The sequence below is a fragment of the Rhizophagus irregularis genome, chromosome 4, assembly GCF_026210795.1.
Source record: "Rhizophagus irregularis chromosome 4, complete sequence".
In the NCBI taxonomy this organism is placed as follows: Eukaryota; Fungi; Glomeromycota; class Glomeromycetes; order Glomerales; family Glomeraceae; genus Rhizophagus; species Rhizophagus irregularis.
The window spans coordinates 677,879-697,526 of NC_089432.1; the positions used below are offsets into that span (position 1 = coordinate 677,879).

Genomic DNA, 19,648 nt, shown 5'->3' on the forward strand with positions numbered 1-19,648 from the left:
TCAAATTTGACCATCCCCCCTTTTGCTGTGGGCATCCTATATATATTTATTTTTTGCAATCAATGTTCCGTCAAGACACGTGTCAAAGAAGTGCATTTTAACCAGAAAGTGACAAACTATAAGATCATTTCATCTCACGAAAGACTATATTATTCCAACAGCAAATTTATTTTTTTCGTTTATTTTCAACAATAAAAATGTAGATTAACTGTTTGTATTACATCAAGGAAAAAGAAATTACGTCTAAAACAACCTTATGTTCATTGTTCCTGAAACTCTAAAACTCTTTGCTGGATGTGGTAAAGATCAATGGTATAATAACCATACATAAATGCAGGACGAGGACATGTAATCGGTAGAGTATATACTCCTGGTATTTGTGGATCGTAAAATAAGTTACTTATTAGAATAGTGACTTGATATGCAGGATTGCCTAAAGCAATACATCCGGTAGGATTATTGCTACGTTTTTGTACAGTTCCAAATTCCCACTATTATTTAAGAAACATTGAAACATTAGAAAATAGAAATCTGCAAGATCTAAACAGTTTAAACTTACTTTCTGAGATGCCATCCCCTGTCTCCAAAACTTAGCCTAATATTTATCAAATCACAAAGTTTTTTAGATAAAATTATAAAATAATAATCAGTTAAAGATATATACCTTCATTCTTTGATTAAATCTTCTCTGTGGATCTCGTGTTGTATGTAATTCATATAGCTTTATGCCTAAAACACATCTAACATACGGTTGAGTCATCCAGAGTGAACATTTATTCTTCTAATTAGCAACATTTTGGCCAACTGCAACCTCACAAATTATTCTAGCATGAGAATTCCCCTACAAAATTATAAATCTTAGAAAATTGTATAAAAAAGATATAATAATATACATAAAATTTCAAAGTACACGTGTATAACATGGGGTGGTCCAAGACCAGGAATGGGTGGGTCTGGAACGTATGACTTAGCCGGGTACACCACTACGTCCGCTGCTATTTTAACCCCATTTCCAGCTGGTGAAAAATGGACTATAAAAACATAAATTATTAGGAAATTAATTACAAGTCAGATCAAGCAAGTTTAGAATTCACTTACATGCATCTCCACAAACGTCTATTGTTGGATACCAGATAATATCTCCATTAGGAAGGTTAAAATATCTCTGCAATAGTGAGACAGTAGCAGCAAGTTCTCTTGAGCTCATATAAACAATAGATACTTTACCATTATTATATTCAAACTTGTATCCGGACGATTCGTTACTATCAAGAAAATGGTGGTAGTTTTTTACCGATATATTTTGACCGATACTGATTGGTAAACTGCAAATGTGGAAGTTAACATTGAGTTAAACTTGAAATAACTTGTGTGATGCCTTACTCACTCGTCAAATCTAATAGAACCTTTTGGTAATTTTGGAATTTTAAATTTCTTGTCAAACTTTCTTTTTAAATTGTGAAACATTTTGAAATATTTCCTTGTAGAAATACAAAATATTTTGTATCTAAAAAAATTATAATGCTTAGTATTATAAATTATAATGATAATGTGATCCGATTTCGCATCAATTGTAAAACTATTTCTAAAAATAAATTCGTAATTGTATCCTTAATATTATTAACTATGGATCAACTCCTATATGATATTTTAAGTTGATCCAATTTTGCATCAGTATTTGTCATTTCTCTTTTAAGGGGGAACCTTAACCTCAGGATAATATCCTAGACCCCGAATTTGATTGGTTCATCATGATCTCAGCCACATTAATTAATTATTTGTTTATCATAAACGCTCAGCAAACGATCATTATAAAAATCATTTTTACAATGTAGTCTTTGATTCTTTATTGTTGACGTAACTAGGGGTTATAATATAAGCCACCCTTATTTTTGGTCATGTGCAACCAATCACTTTATTTCTACTTCTAGTGTTGGAACGAACATTTCGTGAAGAGTTAAAAAATATAAAACGTATTCTCTTATTGTTTTGGAACTCGATAAGAATAACATGAAAAAGGTAGCAAGAGGGAAACGCTAGTATGAATTTCAAGTGGGGTAATTGGATGTATATTGTATGCTGGAATGGTCGCAAGTCGCAACTAGATTCGCAGATTTCGCTAGACCAAAAGGTATTTTCATTGTGTCAAGGCCGCTGTAAGAACTGTTGAAGAAGTATCCTGCGGTAGATGTTGGGAAAACATCCATATTATAATATACTCCAAGTGTACTGCATGTTCCTAACCAGACATACACAAAAAGAAGTTGCAAGGGATTCCCCATCACTCAGCTCTGTTCTTAACTTTATTTCTTTTTTTTATTTGGAATATTTTAGTCACTAGAATTGTTAACTCTAGGCTAATATAAAAAAGCAGAATGGTGAGTAGACTTGTAGTGATTTCTTATCCGTTTATATAAGAAAACAAACTAATCAACCTTACCGTTAGTCTGATAACTTATTGAAAGTAACACATCAATATAAAGTAAATATGGCGCAATATGGAATAAGGTATTTAATACTGTCGTTGTGAAGATTTTCTTTTTAGATGATCATATTTTAATCATCTTTTTTCTCATACATCTATGATAACTTGTAGAAATATTCATAAATAATTGCTTTCAATGATTTCTGTTTTTTAAGGGTGTGATTGGAAGTATCTTTGTTGGAATTTGAGTTTGTATTATTCCTGAAGAGTATAATTTCATTACATTATTTTGTTACGCAAGAGTTGGCCAATACTGGATCTCGATCCCGTTCACCTTTGATCAAACTTATCCGAATATGTAAAAATACCAATATATTACAATGAGTCTGTGATAATATCATGACTAAAAATATATGAACATTCTTTTTCTTTTGTGTACGAGGAGAGGGCTTTACTTTGATGACTTTAGGTCGTCCAAAAACATTGGTATTCGTGGAATTTACAAGAAAATGTAATCATGTGTCATAGGGGTCTCTTCTTATTTGTGTATTCCACTAATGCACTCATCGAACACAATAAGTAATATAATTAGTTAATCTCATTTTTCCCATATCTTAAATGCCTGGAGGGCGTTGCTTCGCAATCTGTGTCATTGACGGAGTATGAAAAATTAGGAATCCATTAGGTTTACGAGATTGTACATATTAACGTAGACATAGCGCCCCTCTGATTATACAAGTTTATAGGCATAAGAATTCCTAAATTGATAACGATAATAATAGTTTCGTACCATAAAGGTTATTTCTACCAGTCTCTGTTAAAACAATGCTTAGTCTACATAATAGATATCCACATACTATCAGATTTGAATACATAAAAGCAAAACATATTAAAATGAAATCAACGGATAAGAGATATTGGTGTCGTATGTACTCATCATTCCCCTTTATTGGTTGCTCTATTGATTTTAGTTTGGCAGATTTGAGTGTTTGAAAAACAACTCGACCTCGTCTGGGAAACCTGCTTTACCAAATAATAGCATGGATAAGGACAATGACTCTTTGGGATATTTGGAAGACTCCGAATGCGATTATGAGATGAGGATAAAAAGTTCAAAGTGTTAAGGAAATATATAAAAGAAAATTATAGTTCTCATTTCTATTTAGGTAAAGCTTCGGCATCAAATGACCTAGAAGAATGGTGTGATCGAAATGAAGTGTACAGGACCATAATAATGGATTTTCCTGACATCCAATAATATATTAGTGTGGTGATGTTCGAGGTATAACTATTGGCGTTTGTATTCCTGTGATGCACGTGATGCATAAATTTGTAATAATTTTTGTGGCGTAGTTTTCAGCCAAAGTGTCAAGAATATTATCGGTTCTGTCTATTTATACAATTTTCGGAGTAAAAATTTAAGCGATATATATCTATCCATGTAACATATGCAAGGAACAAAAGAATGATATGTGGAACTGTATTATTATTTTTTGGACTAGTGAATAACATCAACTAGCCATAGATGATGAACTACGTGCGTTTCACCAGGGCAGAGAAGGATCCGTAATGGGTAATGAACATATACGTTTTTTTAAAGGGGTAGGATTTTTTCCTCGAATATCCAGTAGCCCTGTACAGTATGACATTATCGAAAACTAAACGATATATTCTAACTAACGATTCTATTCTGTTTTTGGTCGTTCTGAAATATCAATTTGTCATCAGCGATCAGTTTGCCACAATTAGAAAAATATTCTTTTCCAATTCCGGTTCATAGTACTAAACATACTGCCGGTTCAACTAGCTCAGCTGATAATTCACCGTTAAAATACGCTTCATTTTCTAAATTTGTGGTACCGCCTCCCAAGAAGTTTCGTAAGGCACCCCCTCCTTCAACAACCTTTTCAGCCGACGCGTTCGATTCTTTTACGGACAAGTTAGCTCGTCAATTTACTGATTACTATAAATTTATGAAAAAACATGACCTACGGCGTACTGTCTTGGCGCGCCAACGTGAAGCACGTATCGCTTCATCCACGCAACACCCACCTATAGCGTCTGAGACATGTGTCTCAACTCCAGATTTTTACGCAGACATCTCGTCATCAGATGGTTACGAATCCGCGCGTTCGTCCATAAGCACTGCCAGCACTTACTGTACATACCTGAAGGCTTTAAAATAAATAGTTTTACTTCGGAGGATGCTGAAGTTAAAGAATTCTCTCATATTCCTATCACTCATTTACCGAACCTTTTTGAATCAAGTACTCCTATTTTGGAGGATTCTAAAGAGGAAGTTGCACCAATGATACCTGGTTCAACTTACAACCACAACATTCCTATAACTTACATACCTGACCTTTTTAATACAAAAGACTCCACATCAAAGGGACTCAAAGCATCGAATACTGCTTTAGATTATGATACTGCGATCATGCCTGACGCATTTAGCGATATCGCCTCCTTATCGGAGGGTTACGAAACCGCCGCCTCCTCGTTGGACGAATTACCGCCAACATTCCAATTATTCACATTCCCGATCTCTTTCAATAGGGTGCCTTCCTGGTGGAGGGCATTTATGAAATTTTTGTTTTTTTTTATTATTATTTTTTTACTATTCTACTAGTTTTATTATTCATTGACCCATAGTAGTATAGATTTTTCTTAATTTTGTAATTGGGTTATTAACATCATTTAAATTGTCCGTATTTAGCATCTCAGATGCATATTCTACTTTTTTCCTTTTTTATTATTTTGAACAATTAAAAATAGTGTGAACCATTCTGCCTATGACAGTATTTACAGGCAGCAACTCGAATGAGTTGAAAGAAAAATACGGGTCATTTTCTTTTTTTTTGGCTGTTAGAACCTTTCACGACTTAGGTTATGTCTGGGTTGTTCTTTTAAATAATCAGGCAGGACAACTTCTTCAGGCTCCTCCCGAGAGGTTGGGTTTTATCATTAATTTAGGATTAATTAGGCCTTTAGTTTATGTTTATCCTTATGTAACGTTATACTTCAGTCGTGTCTATATTTTAAAAATAAAAATAAAATAAAAATAAAAATAAAATTATTCTCGTAACCTTTTGTCAAATAAAATCTGTGCTTGTGTAAATCATTTTTTTTTTCGTGAAGAATATCAACGGATATGTGGCGTAGTAACATGTGATTTGTTTGTGAACTGAGTTCACGAGTGTCCTTAAAATAGACCGGGGTTCAGGTTCTTATCCTAGACCGCAACTGTATTAATCACGTGACGATTACTCTGAAAAAACTTATTTATATAGGGGTTTAGGATAAAGAACCTGGACCCCGGTTCAGGATAAATTTGTCCCTGAGAACTGAGTTTATACTTGCCGCCCATATAAATGGGATTGGGAGAATCCCATATCCCATCCCACCCATATCCCATCCCATATCCCATTTATCCCATCCCATTTGTCATAATCCCATTCCAATCCCAAATCCCAATCCCATTCCAATCCCATATCCCATTAATCTTATACATGTATATTGTGTAACCTTACTCCCATTGGTCTATCTATCACGTGATGTTACACAAAATTCCAAAAAAGGAAATTTTTCTTCCCACAAAAAATGAGAGATTTGGTTTCACAAGCATTCCTAAAAAGGATATTTTTATGCCGATCATATAATTCCGGCCAGAATTACAGCTCTAGTATTACGGTCCTTTTTCAAATTAGTTTTTTGCGATTTTCTCAATATCCAGTGATCCAATTTTGATAAACTTTTTTTTAATTTGTAACTAATATTAAGCTCTATAAAATAAAAATATTTTTTGCAAGAAATAATAAAAAAAAAAGAGCAGATTAGGTTAATTTTTGCAAAAAGCCATTATGAATTCTATAATAGATGTCTGAGGTCCTGTAATATCAATTAAATAAGAAATATTTGGAATTAATTTTTTATTGTTGCATTTGCCTTTTTATTATAAAAAAACATTACAAAATTATAAATTTTTTATAACAAAAATGTAATATTTTAACTTTATTTTAACCTATCTATTAAAATAATAAAAAATTTATCTATAAAATAATAAATAATAATTCATTAACATCAAATGCTTAGTATTTAATTAAAATGGCTTGGTATTCAATAAAAATGGATTTAGTTTTCTAATTTTTTTAATTTAAATTTAAATTATTAGCATATACAGTATAAGATATAATATCTTTAAAGAGATTTATTTATAATTTTTTGTATATTTAATTATTTGTAAAGTATTAACCTATTAAGCATTCATATTATTATCATATAATCTGTAATTAATCAATTCTTAGATTAAAGAGTATTATATTTGAAAAAATTTTATGTTAAAAAAAAAGGAGTTTGCTATTTATCGCCGGAGTCACGTAATTTTTAATTTTGGCCGGAATTAAGTGATCGACATATAATTTCCTTTTTTGGATTATTGTGTAACTCATTTCCCCGTTTTTGATGAGAATCAAAATTGCCTTTTTTGGATTGTGTAACGTTACTCAAGTGCCCAAAAAGGAAATTTTGGCCGGAATTATAAAATTTGGCTGAAATTATAGGAAATGGGATTTGGGATGGGATTTGGGATTTAGGATGGGATTGGGATTGGGATTTGGGATTGGAATGGGAATGGGATTTGGGATTTGGGATGGGATGGGATGGGATGGGATGGGACTCCCATCCCATTTAAATGGGCGGCAAGTATAACTGAGTTCACAGTCTCTTCACGTGACTTTTAACACGTTCCCCGAGGAAATCGAAATTTTTTAGCGTTTTATATCATATCACAGAAGGATGCTGATATCAACAACAGAGCAATGGATACAGAAATAGATTAGTAATTGAGTAGCAACATAGGATAGCATCATCGTTCCTTCTGAATTATTCCTATTGTGAAGCAATGTCTCCTTCTGTAGAAAACTAATTAGTATTGGACAATAACGAAAATATAGAAGCCATAAAAAAGAAGACTATTTGTAATCCAGCATAATACTTGTTTAAACAATATGAATACAAGAAATGATTTTTTTTTTCTTTACCAAAAGGTAAATTGTTTGTAATAAAAGTACCTTCAATAGAAGGAATCTCTCCTTCAATTTTATATAATTTTCAAAATTAAAAAAGTTTAAAAGAACTTTTCCCAATCCGGGGTTGCAAGTATTATCTTAAATTTATTCCTAAAAATACGATAAAAATTTAATTTTTTTTACAATCACAAGTAATGATAAACAATATTAATTATACTTACTTTTCGTTAATTAAAGCATAATGAATATTAATTTCATTATTTTCGTCATTATCTACTTGGTTTATTTGATTTTGATCCTCCTAAACAAAAAAAATTTTTTTTAATTTTACTTTTATAATTTTTATAAGGAAATAAATTCCGAGAGACAAATTTCTTACTTGATATTTCATAAACTTTATAAGTACGAAATTCATCGAATTCTTGGTTAATTTTATTTTTAATTAAATAAAGTTTTAAATTTACCAGTCCGAGATTTTTTTAACAATAGAGTCAATAGATCAATATGGTATAATGGATACAAAAAAATTTTCTGGGATTTTTTTAATACAATAGGTTGGTAAAAATAATAGAAAGCAAAAATAAGTTTTCTATCAGAATATAATAGATGGAAAATTCTTTGTATTTTTTTAATAATAGATTTTTATTAACATGGAATTGGCTGTAAAAACCAACATGAAATTTGCTGTGAAATCGATAAAATTAAATTATTTGTATTATTTTTAAAATGATAAAAGACAGACAAAAGTATTTTACAATATTTTTATTCTTATTTCATTATTGTGAATTCATGAGGATGTAATCTTAAATACGTGTTAATTAGATATTATCGATATTTTGGCAAAAATAAAAACATTGAATTGTACTTAAAATCTGCTATTATATGTAGTGATAACTGATAATTGTACGAGAGCAAAGTTACTGAATTTGATATAAAGCTGGTTTTCTTTTCGGTTTTTTTTAGGTTTAGGAGAGTTACTGCGGTACTACGATAAACACCGAGTTTTGTATTGCGTAACTTTAGTTTCGTCATTTTTTTTTATTTAAAATTATTATTCATTAAAAAAATTTTCTTCTTTTTAGTTCCAAATCGGGTTCAGCGAGTTTAAACAGAGTAAGTTGATTTTTCTTATTGGCTATATATGTATAGTCTAAAGTTTTAACCTCTTACGAAATATCTATAAGAAAAAGCAAAAAAGAATATTCTTGCAAGTTTATAAATAAAGTTGCATGGAAAATGACAATCTTAATATGTATTGCTATTTATTAATAATTTGACGTTCAAACTTGACTTTCTGAAATAAATTTTCAACAACTTATTTAGTATCAGTAATGTCGAATCATGAAGTTAGCTGGTGACGCACGTCAGATGTCAATCAAATGACGCAAATCGACACCTGAGGCACATCATTCAGCGGACGTGATCTACATACATCTACATACAGTAGTACTACCAGTACTACTGTACACAAAATAACGGAATTTTTTTCTTTTTACTTTTCCTACAATAATTATTTTGTTTACTGTTGGTTCACAATATCTAATAAAACTGAAAATGCAGATTATTAAGGAATCAGATGAGATAAATATATCAAATAGTTTAAATAATAATCATCCAAATATTCAAAATTTCAATAAAATAAATATAAATGAAATAGAACCTACAGTACAAAATATTTCTCTTGGAGAGAATTTAAGTATTTTAATTAATCAATTGGTTAATCATATTTTAAAGGAATTAAATAAAGGAAAAGAAAAAAAGGTGATAAAAAGTTATGTTCTTGATTATATTAAAATTTTTAAGATAAATTTACAAGAAATTCCTTATTTGTTAATAGATGATTCAGATTTTATTTTTTTACTTGGATATATTAATTATAATGGAATTGAAACTAATGTTAATAAACAAAAGGCATTTGAATTATATCAAAAAGCGGCAGAGTTAGGGAATATTATTGCCCAATTAGAACTTGCTGATATATATATTCATGGAAAGGGTATTGGAAAAAATTATATAAAGGCTTTTGAATTATCTGAGAAATTAGCAAAAGAAGGAATTCCAAATGCAATAAATAGGTTTGGTTATTGTTATGAACTTGGAATTGGAACAGATATTAATATGCAAAAGGCATTTGAATTATATCAAAAAGCAGCAGATTTGGGAAATATTAGAGCTCAATGTAATCTTGCTTTGATGTATAAAAATGGAACATGTACCGAAACAGATTATTATAAAGCTTTTGAATTAATAAATAAATCAGCAGCAGAAGGACTTTCAGCTGGAATAAATTTGTTGGGATATTTTTATAATAATGGATTTGGAACTGAAATCAATATAAAAAAGGCATTCGAATTATATCAAAAAGCAGCAAATTTAGGAAATAGTATAGCTCAATTTAATCTTGCTTCTATGTATGAATATGGAGAAAATAATGAAATTGAAAAAAATATAAATAAAGCAATTTATTGGTATAATAAATCTGCTGAACAAGGAGATATGGATGCTCAAAATAAATTAGAAAGTCTTCTTGATTTATAATGATGGTATTAAATTCATTTGTTAACGTTAAGTTTAAAAGTTTTATATAACATAATTTCTAAATTTCATAATTTATTTATTAGGTATATTTATAAAGAATGGTTATTGTGTTATTTTATGACTTTTTAGAATTGGAATATTTTTTATTTTTTAGTTTTAATGTTATATTAGATTTCTATAAATATATTGAAGAACAAATGGAAAGTTGATTTGTTAGATATAAATTATTCGTTATAATTCATTAATATATTTGCTTTATATAATCAAATTTTAGTATGTAATAAAGAGACAAATATTCGTATTGTAAATTTACAGTATGAAATTGGCTGCCTAAGAATAAACATCGATACCATGAAAACTTGGCGTTTTATTTTATTTAATGTATAGAAATTTTTGATGATAATCTGATGCTTAGTCTAAATACACTGATAAACGTAAGCGTGAATTAAAACACATTGCCTTCCTTCTTTGTTTTTTTATAATATTCGTAATGCTTCAAATGTTTATTTGTTTCGATTATTTTGATTGCCGAATCTATGACGTAGAAATGCATGACACAATGATCGTCTATTATCATATGCAAATATTTCTATATTTGTAATCGGTGCTACTGTACTACCGCACATTAAATAAATAAGGTGAAAAAAATCCAGTATTGTTTATTATCCACAATGTCAAGTAACATTGAAATGCAACAAACCAATAACTGGATCGAAGAAATTACATCTAAAAATCAAATAAAATATTACGAATATAAAAATTTTCATAATATTGAAAAAATAGGAAACAATGATTTTAATGATTTTGGAGAAGTTTATCGTGCAAAATTGAAAAATTCGGATCAATATTTTACATTGAAATCATTTAATCTTGATAATGTCACTGTAAAAGAAATAATTTATGAGGTAATTATTACAAAAACATAATAATAATATGTATAGTACAATATCTTTGATTTAAAAGTAAATTAAATATTATTTAATATCGATTATTGTAATTTAGTTTGAACTTCATCGTGAAGTCGATTTTCAAAAAAATATTATTCAATTTTTTGGTATTACAAATGAAGGTATAAAATATTATATAAAAAAGACGGTATTAGATATTTTGATTTATTTTGTACGTTAATTATATTTTGTTATTTATTTTAATTTTTTTTTAAAAAAAATTAGAAAATCAAAACGATCAATCGAGACAATATTTAATAGTAATGGAGTATGCTGATAGCGGTTCTCTTCAAAGCTACTTGAAAGAAAACTTTATTAAACTTTCATGGGAAGATAAATACAAATTAGCGTACCAACTAGCTTGTGCTGTATCATATTTACATGATAAAGGAATTGAACATCGGAATTTGGTAATTAATATTAAATTGTTTGTTATTCTAATCATAATTTAAAACTTACTTATATTACATTTTATATTTTATACAATAGTGCTCCAATAATATATTAATTCACCAAAATACTATCAAATTAACTGACTTTGGATTATCAAAAAGAATAAAAGTAGTATCTGAACAAAAAGAATCAGACCTATTTGAAATGATTCCTTATACTGATCCAAAGTGGCTAAATCATAATAATAATTTTATACAATCATATTCATTAAATAAAAAGAGTGATGTTTACAGTATTGGAGTAATTTTATGGGAGATATCAAGTGGCCAACCACCATTTAAAGATGAATCACATGACGCTGATTTAATTATGCGAATTGTACAAGGTTATAGAGAAATCGTTGTTTCAGATACTCCTTCCAATTATTCTATTCTTTATACTGGTAAATATAAATTTTGATTTTAATCTTTCTAATCTAATTTATCAATATTATTAATAAAATTTATATATAGAATGTTGGGACAATGAACCAAATAACAGACCAACTATGAACCAAGTAGTTTCCAAATTAAAAGTAATTATCACTAATTCAAATATTATAATAGAAGATTATTTAATTCAATCATTAAACAAGCAACAACTTAATTTAGAAAATATCAATACATTAATTACTCATAATAATGTATTATATAAAGAAATATTTCAAGATTTTACTAAAATTTATATGAGAGAAATAGAACCTAATGCTCAAAATATTCATGATGTTATATTTGAAGAAGAATTAGGTGTTGTAGTTGATGAGTTGGTTAACCTTCATTGTAAGGAACTAAATAGTGGAAAAGAAGACAATATAAGAAAACAACATACTCTTGATCATATTAATAATTACAAGATAAGTGTACAAGAAATCTATTATTGGTTATTAAATAATCAAAAAGATTCAAATTCTGTTTATTTATTTGGATATTTTAATTGTAAGGGTATTGGGATTGATATTGATAATCAAAAAACATTTGGATTGTATAAAAAAGCGGCAGAATTAGAAAATATTGCTGCCCAATTAGAGCTTGCCGATATATATATTCATGGAAAGGGTATTGGAAAAAATTACATTAAAGCTTTTGAATTATCAGAGAAATTAACAAAAGAAGGAAATCCAAATGCAATAAATAGGTTAGGTTATTGTTACAAACATGGAGTTGGAACGGATATTAATACAGAAAAAGCATTTGAATTATATCAAAAAGCAGCAAATTTAGGAAATATGAGAGCTCAATGTAATCTTGCTTTAATGTATAAAGATGGAAGTGGTATTAATGTTGATTATAAAAAAACTTTTGGATTATTAAAAAAACCAGCAGAGGAAGAACATTCAGTTGGAATGAATTTGTTAGGATATTGTTATCATTTTGGTATCGGAACAAGCATAAATTTGCAAAAAGCGTTAGAATTATATCAAAAATCTGCAAAATTAGGAAATTGTTATGCTCAATATAATCTTGGTGCAATGTACGAAAATGGAGAGGGAGTTGAAATAGATATTGATCAAGCAATATTTTGGTATAAAAAATCTGCTGAAAAAGGAAATGAAGGCGCTCAAATTAGATTATATTATTTACTAATAGAGTGAATTGACTCAAGTTGACTTGAGTAACATAAGTATGAGTTCAATGTGGATTCGCGCATATTATGATTATCTTTATAAACTATAAGTCAAAAATTCCGGCTAAAGTATTTGCTCTAGTAACTCTTTTATTATAAATATATTGCTTAACTATAAATTAAAAACACTGTATTATTTTATTATGAAATTATAGGATTTTATCAACAAGTGTAAACATATACGACTTAAATATTATTGAACTTCTTTAATGAAAAGATTTACTTGAAAAAAATACAAATTAATCTTAAACATTTCTATGTTCAATATATATTCTGAGAAGTTTTTGTTTATTACTTATGTATAATTCTTTAATAAATTCATCTTATCTGTTATACCTTTATAAAATTTATATAAAATAGTTGGCTATAATTTCTTAATTTTTTTTTTTTGAGATAAAATTTCCGATTTTTGAGTTTTCTATTGAGTTTAGTATCTGTTTAAAACATAATTGCGTTTAGTAATAAGTGGCAACTACTAAATTATAAAAGAAGTTCATTACTTTTATATTATCACTAAAAGTTGGAAAATGCTAGTTTTGATCATATCTAAATCGAAATAAATAGGAAAATTTATTATGATCTTATTTTTAATATGAAAACCAAGTTGAATAAAGGTTAATTATGGAACTACAGCTATTAAGCATATGGAATAACATCCTCTGTAACTTTAAATCTTTTTATAATTATGATATATACAGTATGTGTATGTATGTACAGTAATGCATTATAATAATTTTGAGTCCGAGTTTTATATATTTCTTCGTAAGGCGAATTACTCAAATCTGTATTATATCTAATTTGTATTAACAATATGTAGTAAAACTCATGCTGTAAAACAGAAATTCCATACAACGACCTTTTATATGATACCAACTGAACTATAATTCATAAAAGTGTAAGGTTCTTCATATTTTTTAACTATATGTATTCAATCCATAGAGCCATAGACTCAATGATTTATTGACTCTCGTATCTACTGCTTTTTTATAATCTTTATAATCCCATACTCCACATTAATACTTTTTTTGCCTGTTACCCGCTGTTACCATTAATTGCTGTAAAATCTCTTCTTGTATCTTTAATTTCAAACATCTTTCCATTACCTAACGTTACATCATCAGTTTAATTGTAATTTACGCAATAATCAAATAAAACAAATTTTATTCGTGTTTTTTTTTTTAAAAAAAATAATAATAATAATTACAGTATATAAGCTGGTTTGGTAAAATTACATTGTTGATGACTGAAACTATTTAATTATCGAAGCCAAACTTTGTTATTATTATAAAGAAACCATTAAAATACTAAATGCCGAGAAAGAAATCAAATTCAAATGAAACCTTAAAAGAAAAAAAACAGTTATCAAGAAGTCCGAGAAAATTCGTATTCTTAAAGAATTATTCTTAAGAATGTCCTTAATAGACTTTTTTTAAAAGAAAAGATAAGAAAATCTAAGTCTAGTGTTCATAAAATAAATTTTTTGATTCATAACTGCGATATTTGAAAAGAGAGTTCAGTATTAAAAACAATGAGAAAATAAAACGTTAATGATATGCAGCAATTGATATAAGAATTTTGTTTAAAAGAAGAAACAATTAAGTTCCAATGTGTTCGGCATTCTTAAATTCCCTAATTAAAGATAAATATTTTCAAAGAAAAAACATTCCTAAAGATAATAAACATATTTCTGAAAGTGAATGAATTAAAAATTTTTTTCTTTAAAGAATAGCCTACTAAATTTATTAAAATCTGAAATACGAATTATTTAAGAAAATACTGTATATATATACTTGTGAGATTTAGATTTAGCAATTTCATTTTTTTCTTTTGTCATGTTATATTTTCGGATGTAGGTGAAACCTATGAGTTCCGTCAGATCTACAAATTTCTGAAACCTCCAAAATTTCCGTTAGAATTTATGATTATTTTTACAATCTCAATAAAATGAATAGATGAAATTTATTAAATGAATATATATTCATATTACATGCTATTATGCTTTATACTACAATTTACAAATAATTTTCTACTGTTAATTCTAGATCCCAATCATTTTCAGCATCAACATCAATCTCTTCATCATTTACTGTATCATCATCATTATGCATATCGGTTCACATACAGGTGGGTTCTTTTTTTTTTTTTGTTTTCTTTTTCGTTTTCTAAATTCATTTCTAACTTCTTTTCTTTTTTTTTTGTTTCTTTCTTTTCGGTCCTTCTTTCTTTTTGTTCTTTTGTTTTCTCTTTTTCGTGTTTTCACTGCGTTTTGTTTTCTTTTTTTTTCTTCAATACCCAAAGAAAAAAGAGAAAGGTGATATGAAAAAAATTATTAAGAAAAATAAAAACTAAACGCGTCCTAGACCCCAGTTCAAGTTTCTTATTCTAGACCCCGGGGTTCAGAATTCTTATCCTAGACCCTCCTTAAATATGATTGATTTAATCAGCCACCGAAATCCATTAGACAAGACTTATTTTTGCATAACATTTATCTGTTATCTTGGAAAATTTTTCACGATGTACTGTATACCTGTGAGAAGAATAGTTGTGGAGTCCGGTGAGGATGTTGAGTGGAGTACGGTGACATTTGGCGGTGTGTAACATAAGAGTGTGAAGCGTACTCAGGTGATAAGAACTACCAAAAATAATATTTATTTTTTTTTTCAAAAAATATTAAAATATTTATTATTATTTTTATTGACATAATATCTCAAATAAATAATAATAATAATAATAATGATTACGCCTGATACCTTGATGAATACTATCTCAGCCCGAAAATATTTTTGAGCATGCCATGTTGGTACACTCTGAATCACGTGTTTGGCCGTCGTGTTAGAGTAAACTGTCACATATGGGACCGGACTCCACACCGGACTCCACAACTTTCCATATCACTACTGTATACACGCGTAACAACTATAACTTTCATCTTAGAAGATTTTCATAAATTTTTTTTTTATAATATATACATTAATACGCACGTAACATTTTTATCTTAGAAAATTTTCATAAATTTTTTTTATTATACATTATACGCTAATACGCGCGTAACATTTATAGAAATTTTTCAAGATTTTTAAATTAATTTTTTTATTAAAGAAATATTTTACAACGAGATACAAAGTATGAGCATTTTTCTTGGAATATTTTATGACAAAAAATTAAACTAAACCAAATATTAGAAATGTTTATCAAATGGGTAAAGAATTATCTATTATATTATTATTTATTCTCTCCTTACAAAATAACCTTTGTATTAAAAAAATACCATTATTAAAGTGAAAACACTTCACAAATTTTCCATTGAAATTTTGTTTGTAAATATGAGTATTCAAACAATTTTATTTTTCAACATACCAATCAAAGCCAATTAATTTAATCAGAATGCTAAAATTATACTATGAAAATCTACAAAAAGCACGTACATGTTAGTAAAATCACAAACTTTAGTTGAAAGAAGTTTCAAACAATACATAATAATTATTTAATCCAAAACTCAAAGAAACCAGAATAAACTTACCTATTGCAAGTGTTAAAGCGTAATTATTAGGGAAAGTACACTTTGTATTTATTTGATTTAAAAATTTTGAAATTTTTGATAAAAAGATTTATTTATTGTTCTAATATACACTATTATGAAAATAATGGTAATAAAAAAATATTTAATATAAAAAAAAGAATATAAAAGAAAAAAAACCAAATGAAAGAGCAGTGTAAGAAAGAGTGTGAGCATAGCGTTTATGATTTCGTGTGAAAAAAAAAATGGACTAACACATGGTCAATAATAACATAATCAGTTTTCCCAACAGAACTAATGATAACTTTATTTTTCCGGTGCATGTAAGTTTAGTCAATAGCATAATAAATATGACAATATACAAAGTATAGACATTATTTTTATTTTATAATGTTTTACATTCGTAGTATAAAAAAAAATGATTATTTAGCTTCCTCTACCCACTGATCACCCTTCTTATGAAGAACCCTACTCAACACATATGCACGTTTCCCCTGAAAAACAATTCCGCACTCAACCAATTTTGTAGTTCTTATCCCGGTGCGGTATTTTTTCTCCTTTATCTGATCTAATGCCTCTTTAGCTTTTTTTTCCATATCTATGTTTTTCTTTTTCTTATCGTATATTTTGAAATCCATAAGTATTGATACCTCATAAATTACTTTTTCTGTATTTGGTACTATTCTAACATCAAAACGTCCTTCACCAGCTTCTCTGTTTGAAGACAGCTCATAATTATGATATCGTACTGGTGAAAGTATGCCAACCATGAGCATATGATAATTAGTTTCCGCTAAGTTATCTGGAACATCAAAATATGAAAGAGATTCCATTATCATTATTGGAAGTTCTTTCTCAAATTTCGTGAGGTTGCATTGCAAAAGCATCTCCAACATTGTATCTGGATTAAATGAAATTCTTCTATTTAACCATCCCTTCCATTCTGTGAAAACCTCTGTGTTTGGAATGTATAGATGCCCTTCTTTGTTCATGGTAAGATAACCTCCATAGTAAAGTAATGTCCATAGTGTATCATTTGCACATTGAGATAATAAATTGTAATCGATATCTCCCATAATCTCCACATTGACCGCGTCTTTTCGGAGCAACATTATGGTTTTGTTTCTAAAGTCTTCATTTGAGTGCCAAAGTAATTGTTTGATAGTTGCGGTGCCTCCTGTTATATTTCAAGAAACCATGTTATGAAACAATTTCTAACAGGGCCAATTAATGCATGCCTTACCTGTATCTACCCAGTGTGCCTCCAAACGATTCGTGCTAATGAATTTATTGATTGACCAAGGATTGTATAAAGGTATTGTACCATTCGAAGCCATATAACCGTCATACCAATCTTTGACCTTCTTAGCTTGAGACTTTTTGTAATGTTGAAGAATAATGGAAACCTCATCTTCAGTGAAGCCAAATTTGTCAGCATACTCTTGATCGTGCATTGGGAATACTTGCATGTTGTTAAGCCCTGACAAATATCCTGATTTGGCAACACGGGACACACCGACAAGAAGAGCTTTTTCCAAATTGTCGTCATTGCTCTGTATTTGTCAATCCAATCATTTGTTAGGTTATCGCTTGCATGATCTTACGAAGACAGTCTAAAATATGTAATAAGTGCTTACCTTGAGGAGCGCTCCAAATAGAGAAGCAAAAAAACCACGAGCTTCTTCATAATATTGATACCGATAGGCAATGTCAAGAGGATGGTCATATTCATCAATTAGGACGATACACTCTTTTCCATGATAATCTTTCAGATACCTAGAAAGGTCAACGAGAACATCATCCATGCGTTTACAATTCTCATCTTCAGAACGTATTTGACTGAAACGTGTCTTCTCATAAGGGTCAAGTTTATCATAAACATAATTATGATTTTTGTACAGCATTGCAAACATCCCAAATAGCTTGATTTTCATCTTTGACCAAGTTTCACAGCCATCGAAATTCTGCAAAGGAAACGTAAAAAAAAGGCAGATCAACAGAACAATTCACAGTAGCAGTCCGGATGCAAATAATGCCATACCTTCAAAGAGAGAAAGATGACTGGGTACTTGCAAAAATGTGTGTCAAAAAGGCTCTGTTTCTCCATAATTTTCATGTCTACGAACAATTCACGGCGGTATTTCTTATTGTCTGGGTGGATGGGAATCGAAAAAAAATCTCTAAGCATCGTGAGGTTAATTGTTTTTCCAAACCGCCTTGGCCGAACGATAAGAGAGACTTTCGAATTGCACTCAATGAACTCGGAGATCAGAGATGTCTTATCAAGAAAAGTGCAACCTCCGTTCACAATTTTGCTGAAGCTGTCCCAGCCAATGGGTATGCTTTTTCCTGCGAAGAGAGTAGCAGTACCATCTAACATAATCGAAAAAGAGATTAGTCTCTATGAAAAGAAAAAAGGGAAATAAACAAAGAATAGTGCACATACATTTTATCATCTTTTGTCTTTTGCACGAAGGTGACCACGGTGGCACTAGAAAAAATGATTAGAATGATTTTGTAAATTACAGAGAATACTAAGGGAGTATATGCCTTCTTTATTCTGCGAATATTTACCTTCCTCTTCTGTACGTGCTCTCTTCAAAGGAGGTTCTTTGGCTGAATATAGGGATAAAAGAAAAAAGAAGAAAGGAAATGCAAGTTAGTCGAAAAAGTTGTACAAGATATCCTCAAAGATAAGTATTTTCCGCCATAACTTTTCTAATAAAACAGTATTTATACCAAACCAGTACTTACCCGGTTTCTCTATTATGATGTGAATGTGTTTATCGGGAGGATCCTCAACAAAAATGTTTTTAATATAGTCATCCGGGTTTAATGGCACACCTCCGAGTTGCTTTTTAATATCAATCCCTGCGTGAACATTTGGTACGTCTTGTAATTTTGTTAGTTTATCGTCCTTGTCTTCTGGCTTTGTGGAAATGGACACCTTCCATAACCTTAACTCGTTGGCTATAAAGGTGTACCTGTAATATTCGCATAACAGTTTTTTGAAATGATCAATATTGAGTTTTTCGAAACTGATTTTCTCTCGTCCTATCTTTTTTCCTTCAGTCCTACTAATATTAATCGTGAAACGGTCCTCGATACTGTCGCCTAAAACAAGACAAAAAATAATCAT

General features: G+C 29.2%; 6 protein-coding genes across 6 annotated transcripts; 3 read left to right on the plus strand and 3 right to left on the minus strand.

Moving 5' to 3' along the window:
• Positions 1-260: 260 nt before the first annotated feature.
• Positions 261-760, minus strand: OCT59_023522 (uncharacterized protein; the record flags this gene model as incomplete). Its single annotated transcript, XM_066134750.1, has 3 exons — positions 261-491; positions 560-595; positions 665-760. The coding sequence occupies 3 exons, from the start codon at positions 758-760 to the stop codon at positions 261-263; spliced, it is 363 nt and encodes a 120-aa protein (XP_065990843.1).
• A 21-nt stretch (positions 761-781) lies between these two features.
• OCT59_023523 (uncharacterized protein) lies at positions 782-1,467 on the minus strand (the record flags this gene model as incomplete). The annotated part of the gene is made up of 4 exons (XM_066134751.1): positions 782-841; positions 922-1,031; positions 1,099-1,325; positions 1,388-1,467. 4 exons carry the CDS (start codon positions 1,465-1,467, stop codon positions 782-784), a joined length of 477 nt encoding a protein of 158 aa, XP_065990844.1.
• Positions 1,468-3,994: 2,527 nt separating this feature from the next.
• Positions 3,995-5,010, plus strand: OCT59_023524 (uncharacterized protein; the record flags this gene model as incomplete). The annotated part of the gene is made up of 4 exons (XM_066134752.1): positions 3,995-3,998; positions 4,154-4,559; positions 4,616-4,902; positions 4,982-5,010. The coding sequence occupies 4 exons, from the start codon at positions 3,995-3,997 to the stop codon at positions 5,008-5,010; spliced, it is 726 nt and encodes a 241-aa protein (XP_065990845.1).
• A 3,996-nt stretch (positions 5,011-9,006) lies between these two features.
• Positions 9,007-10,301, plus strand: OCT59_023525 (uncharacterized protein; the record flags this gene model as incomplete). The annotated part of the gene is made up of 1 exon (XM_066134753.1): positions 9,007-10,301. One exon carries the CDS (start codon positions 9,007-9,009, stop codon positions 9,988-9,990), a length of 984 nt encoding a protein of 327 aa, XP_065990846.1. The 3' UTR covers positions 9,991-10,301.
• Positions 10,302-10,661: 360 nt separating this feature from the next.
• Positions 10,662-12,960, plus strand: OCT59_023526 (uncharacterized protein; the record flags this gene model as incomplete). The annotated part of the gene is made up of 5 exons (XM_025324135.1): positions 10,662-10,895; positions 10,993-11,059; positions 11,163-11,347; positions 11,427-11,772; positions 11,843-12,960. 5 exons carry the CDS (start codon positions 10,662-10,664, stop codon positions 12,958-12,960), a joined length of 1,950 nt encoding a protein of 649 aa, XP_025187836.1.
• A 3,971-nt stretch (positions 12,961-16,931) lies between these two features.
• On the minus strand, positions 16,932-19,648 carry OCT59_023527 (uncharacterized protein; the record flags this gene model as incomplete). Its single annotated transcript, XM_066134757.1, has 7 exons — positions 16,932-17,686; positions 17,753-18,062; positions 18,147-18,473; positions 18,551-18,882; positions 18,956-19,000; positions 19,084-19,125; positions 19,264-19,648. 7 exons carry the CDS (start codon positions 19,646-19,648, stop codon positions 16,932-16,934), a joined length of 2,196 nt encoding a protein of 731 aa, XP_065990847.1.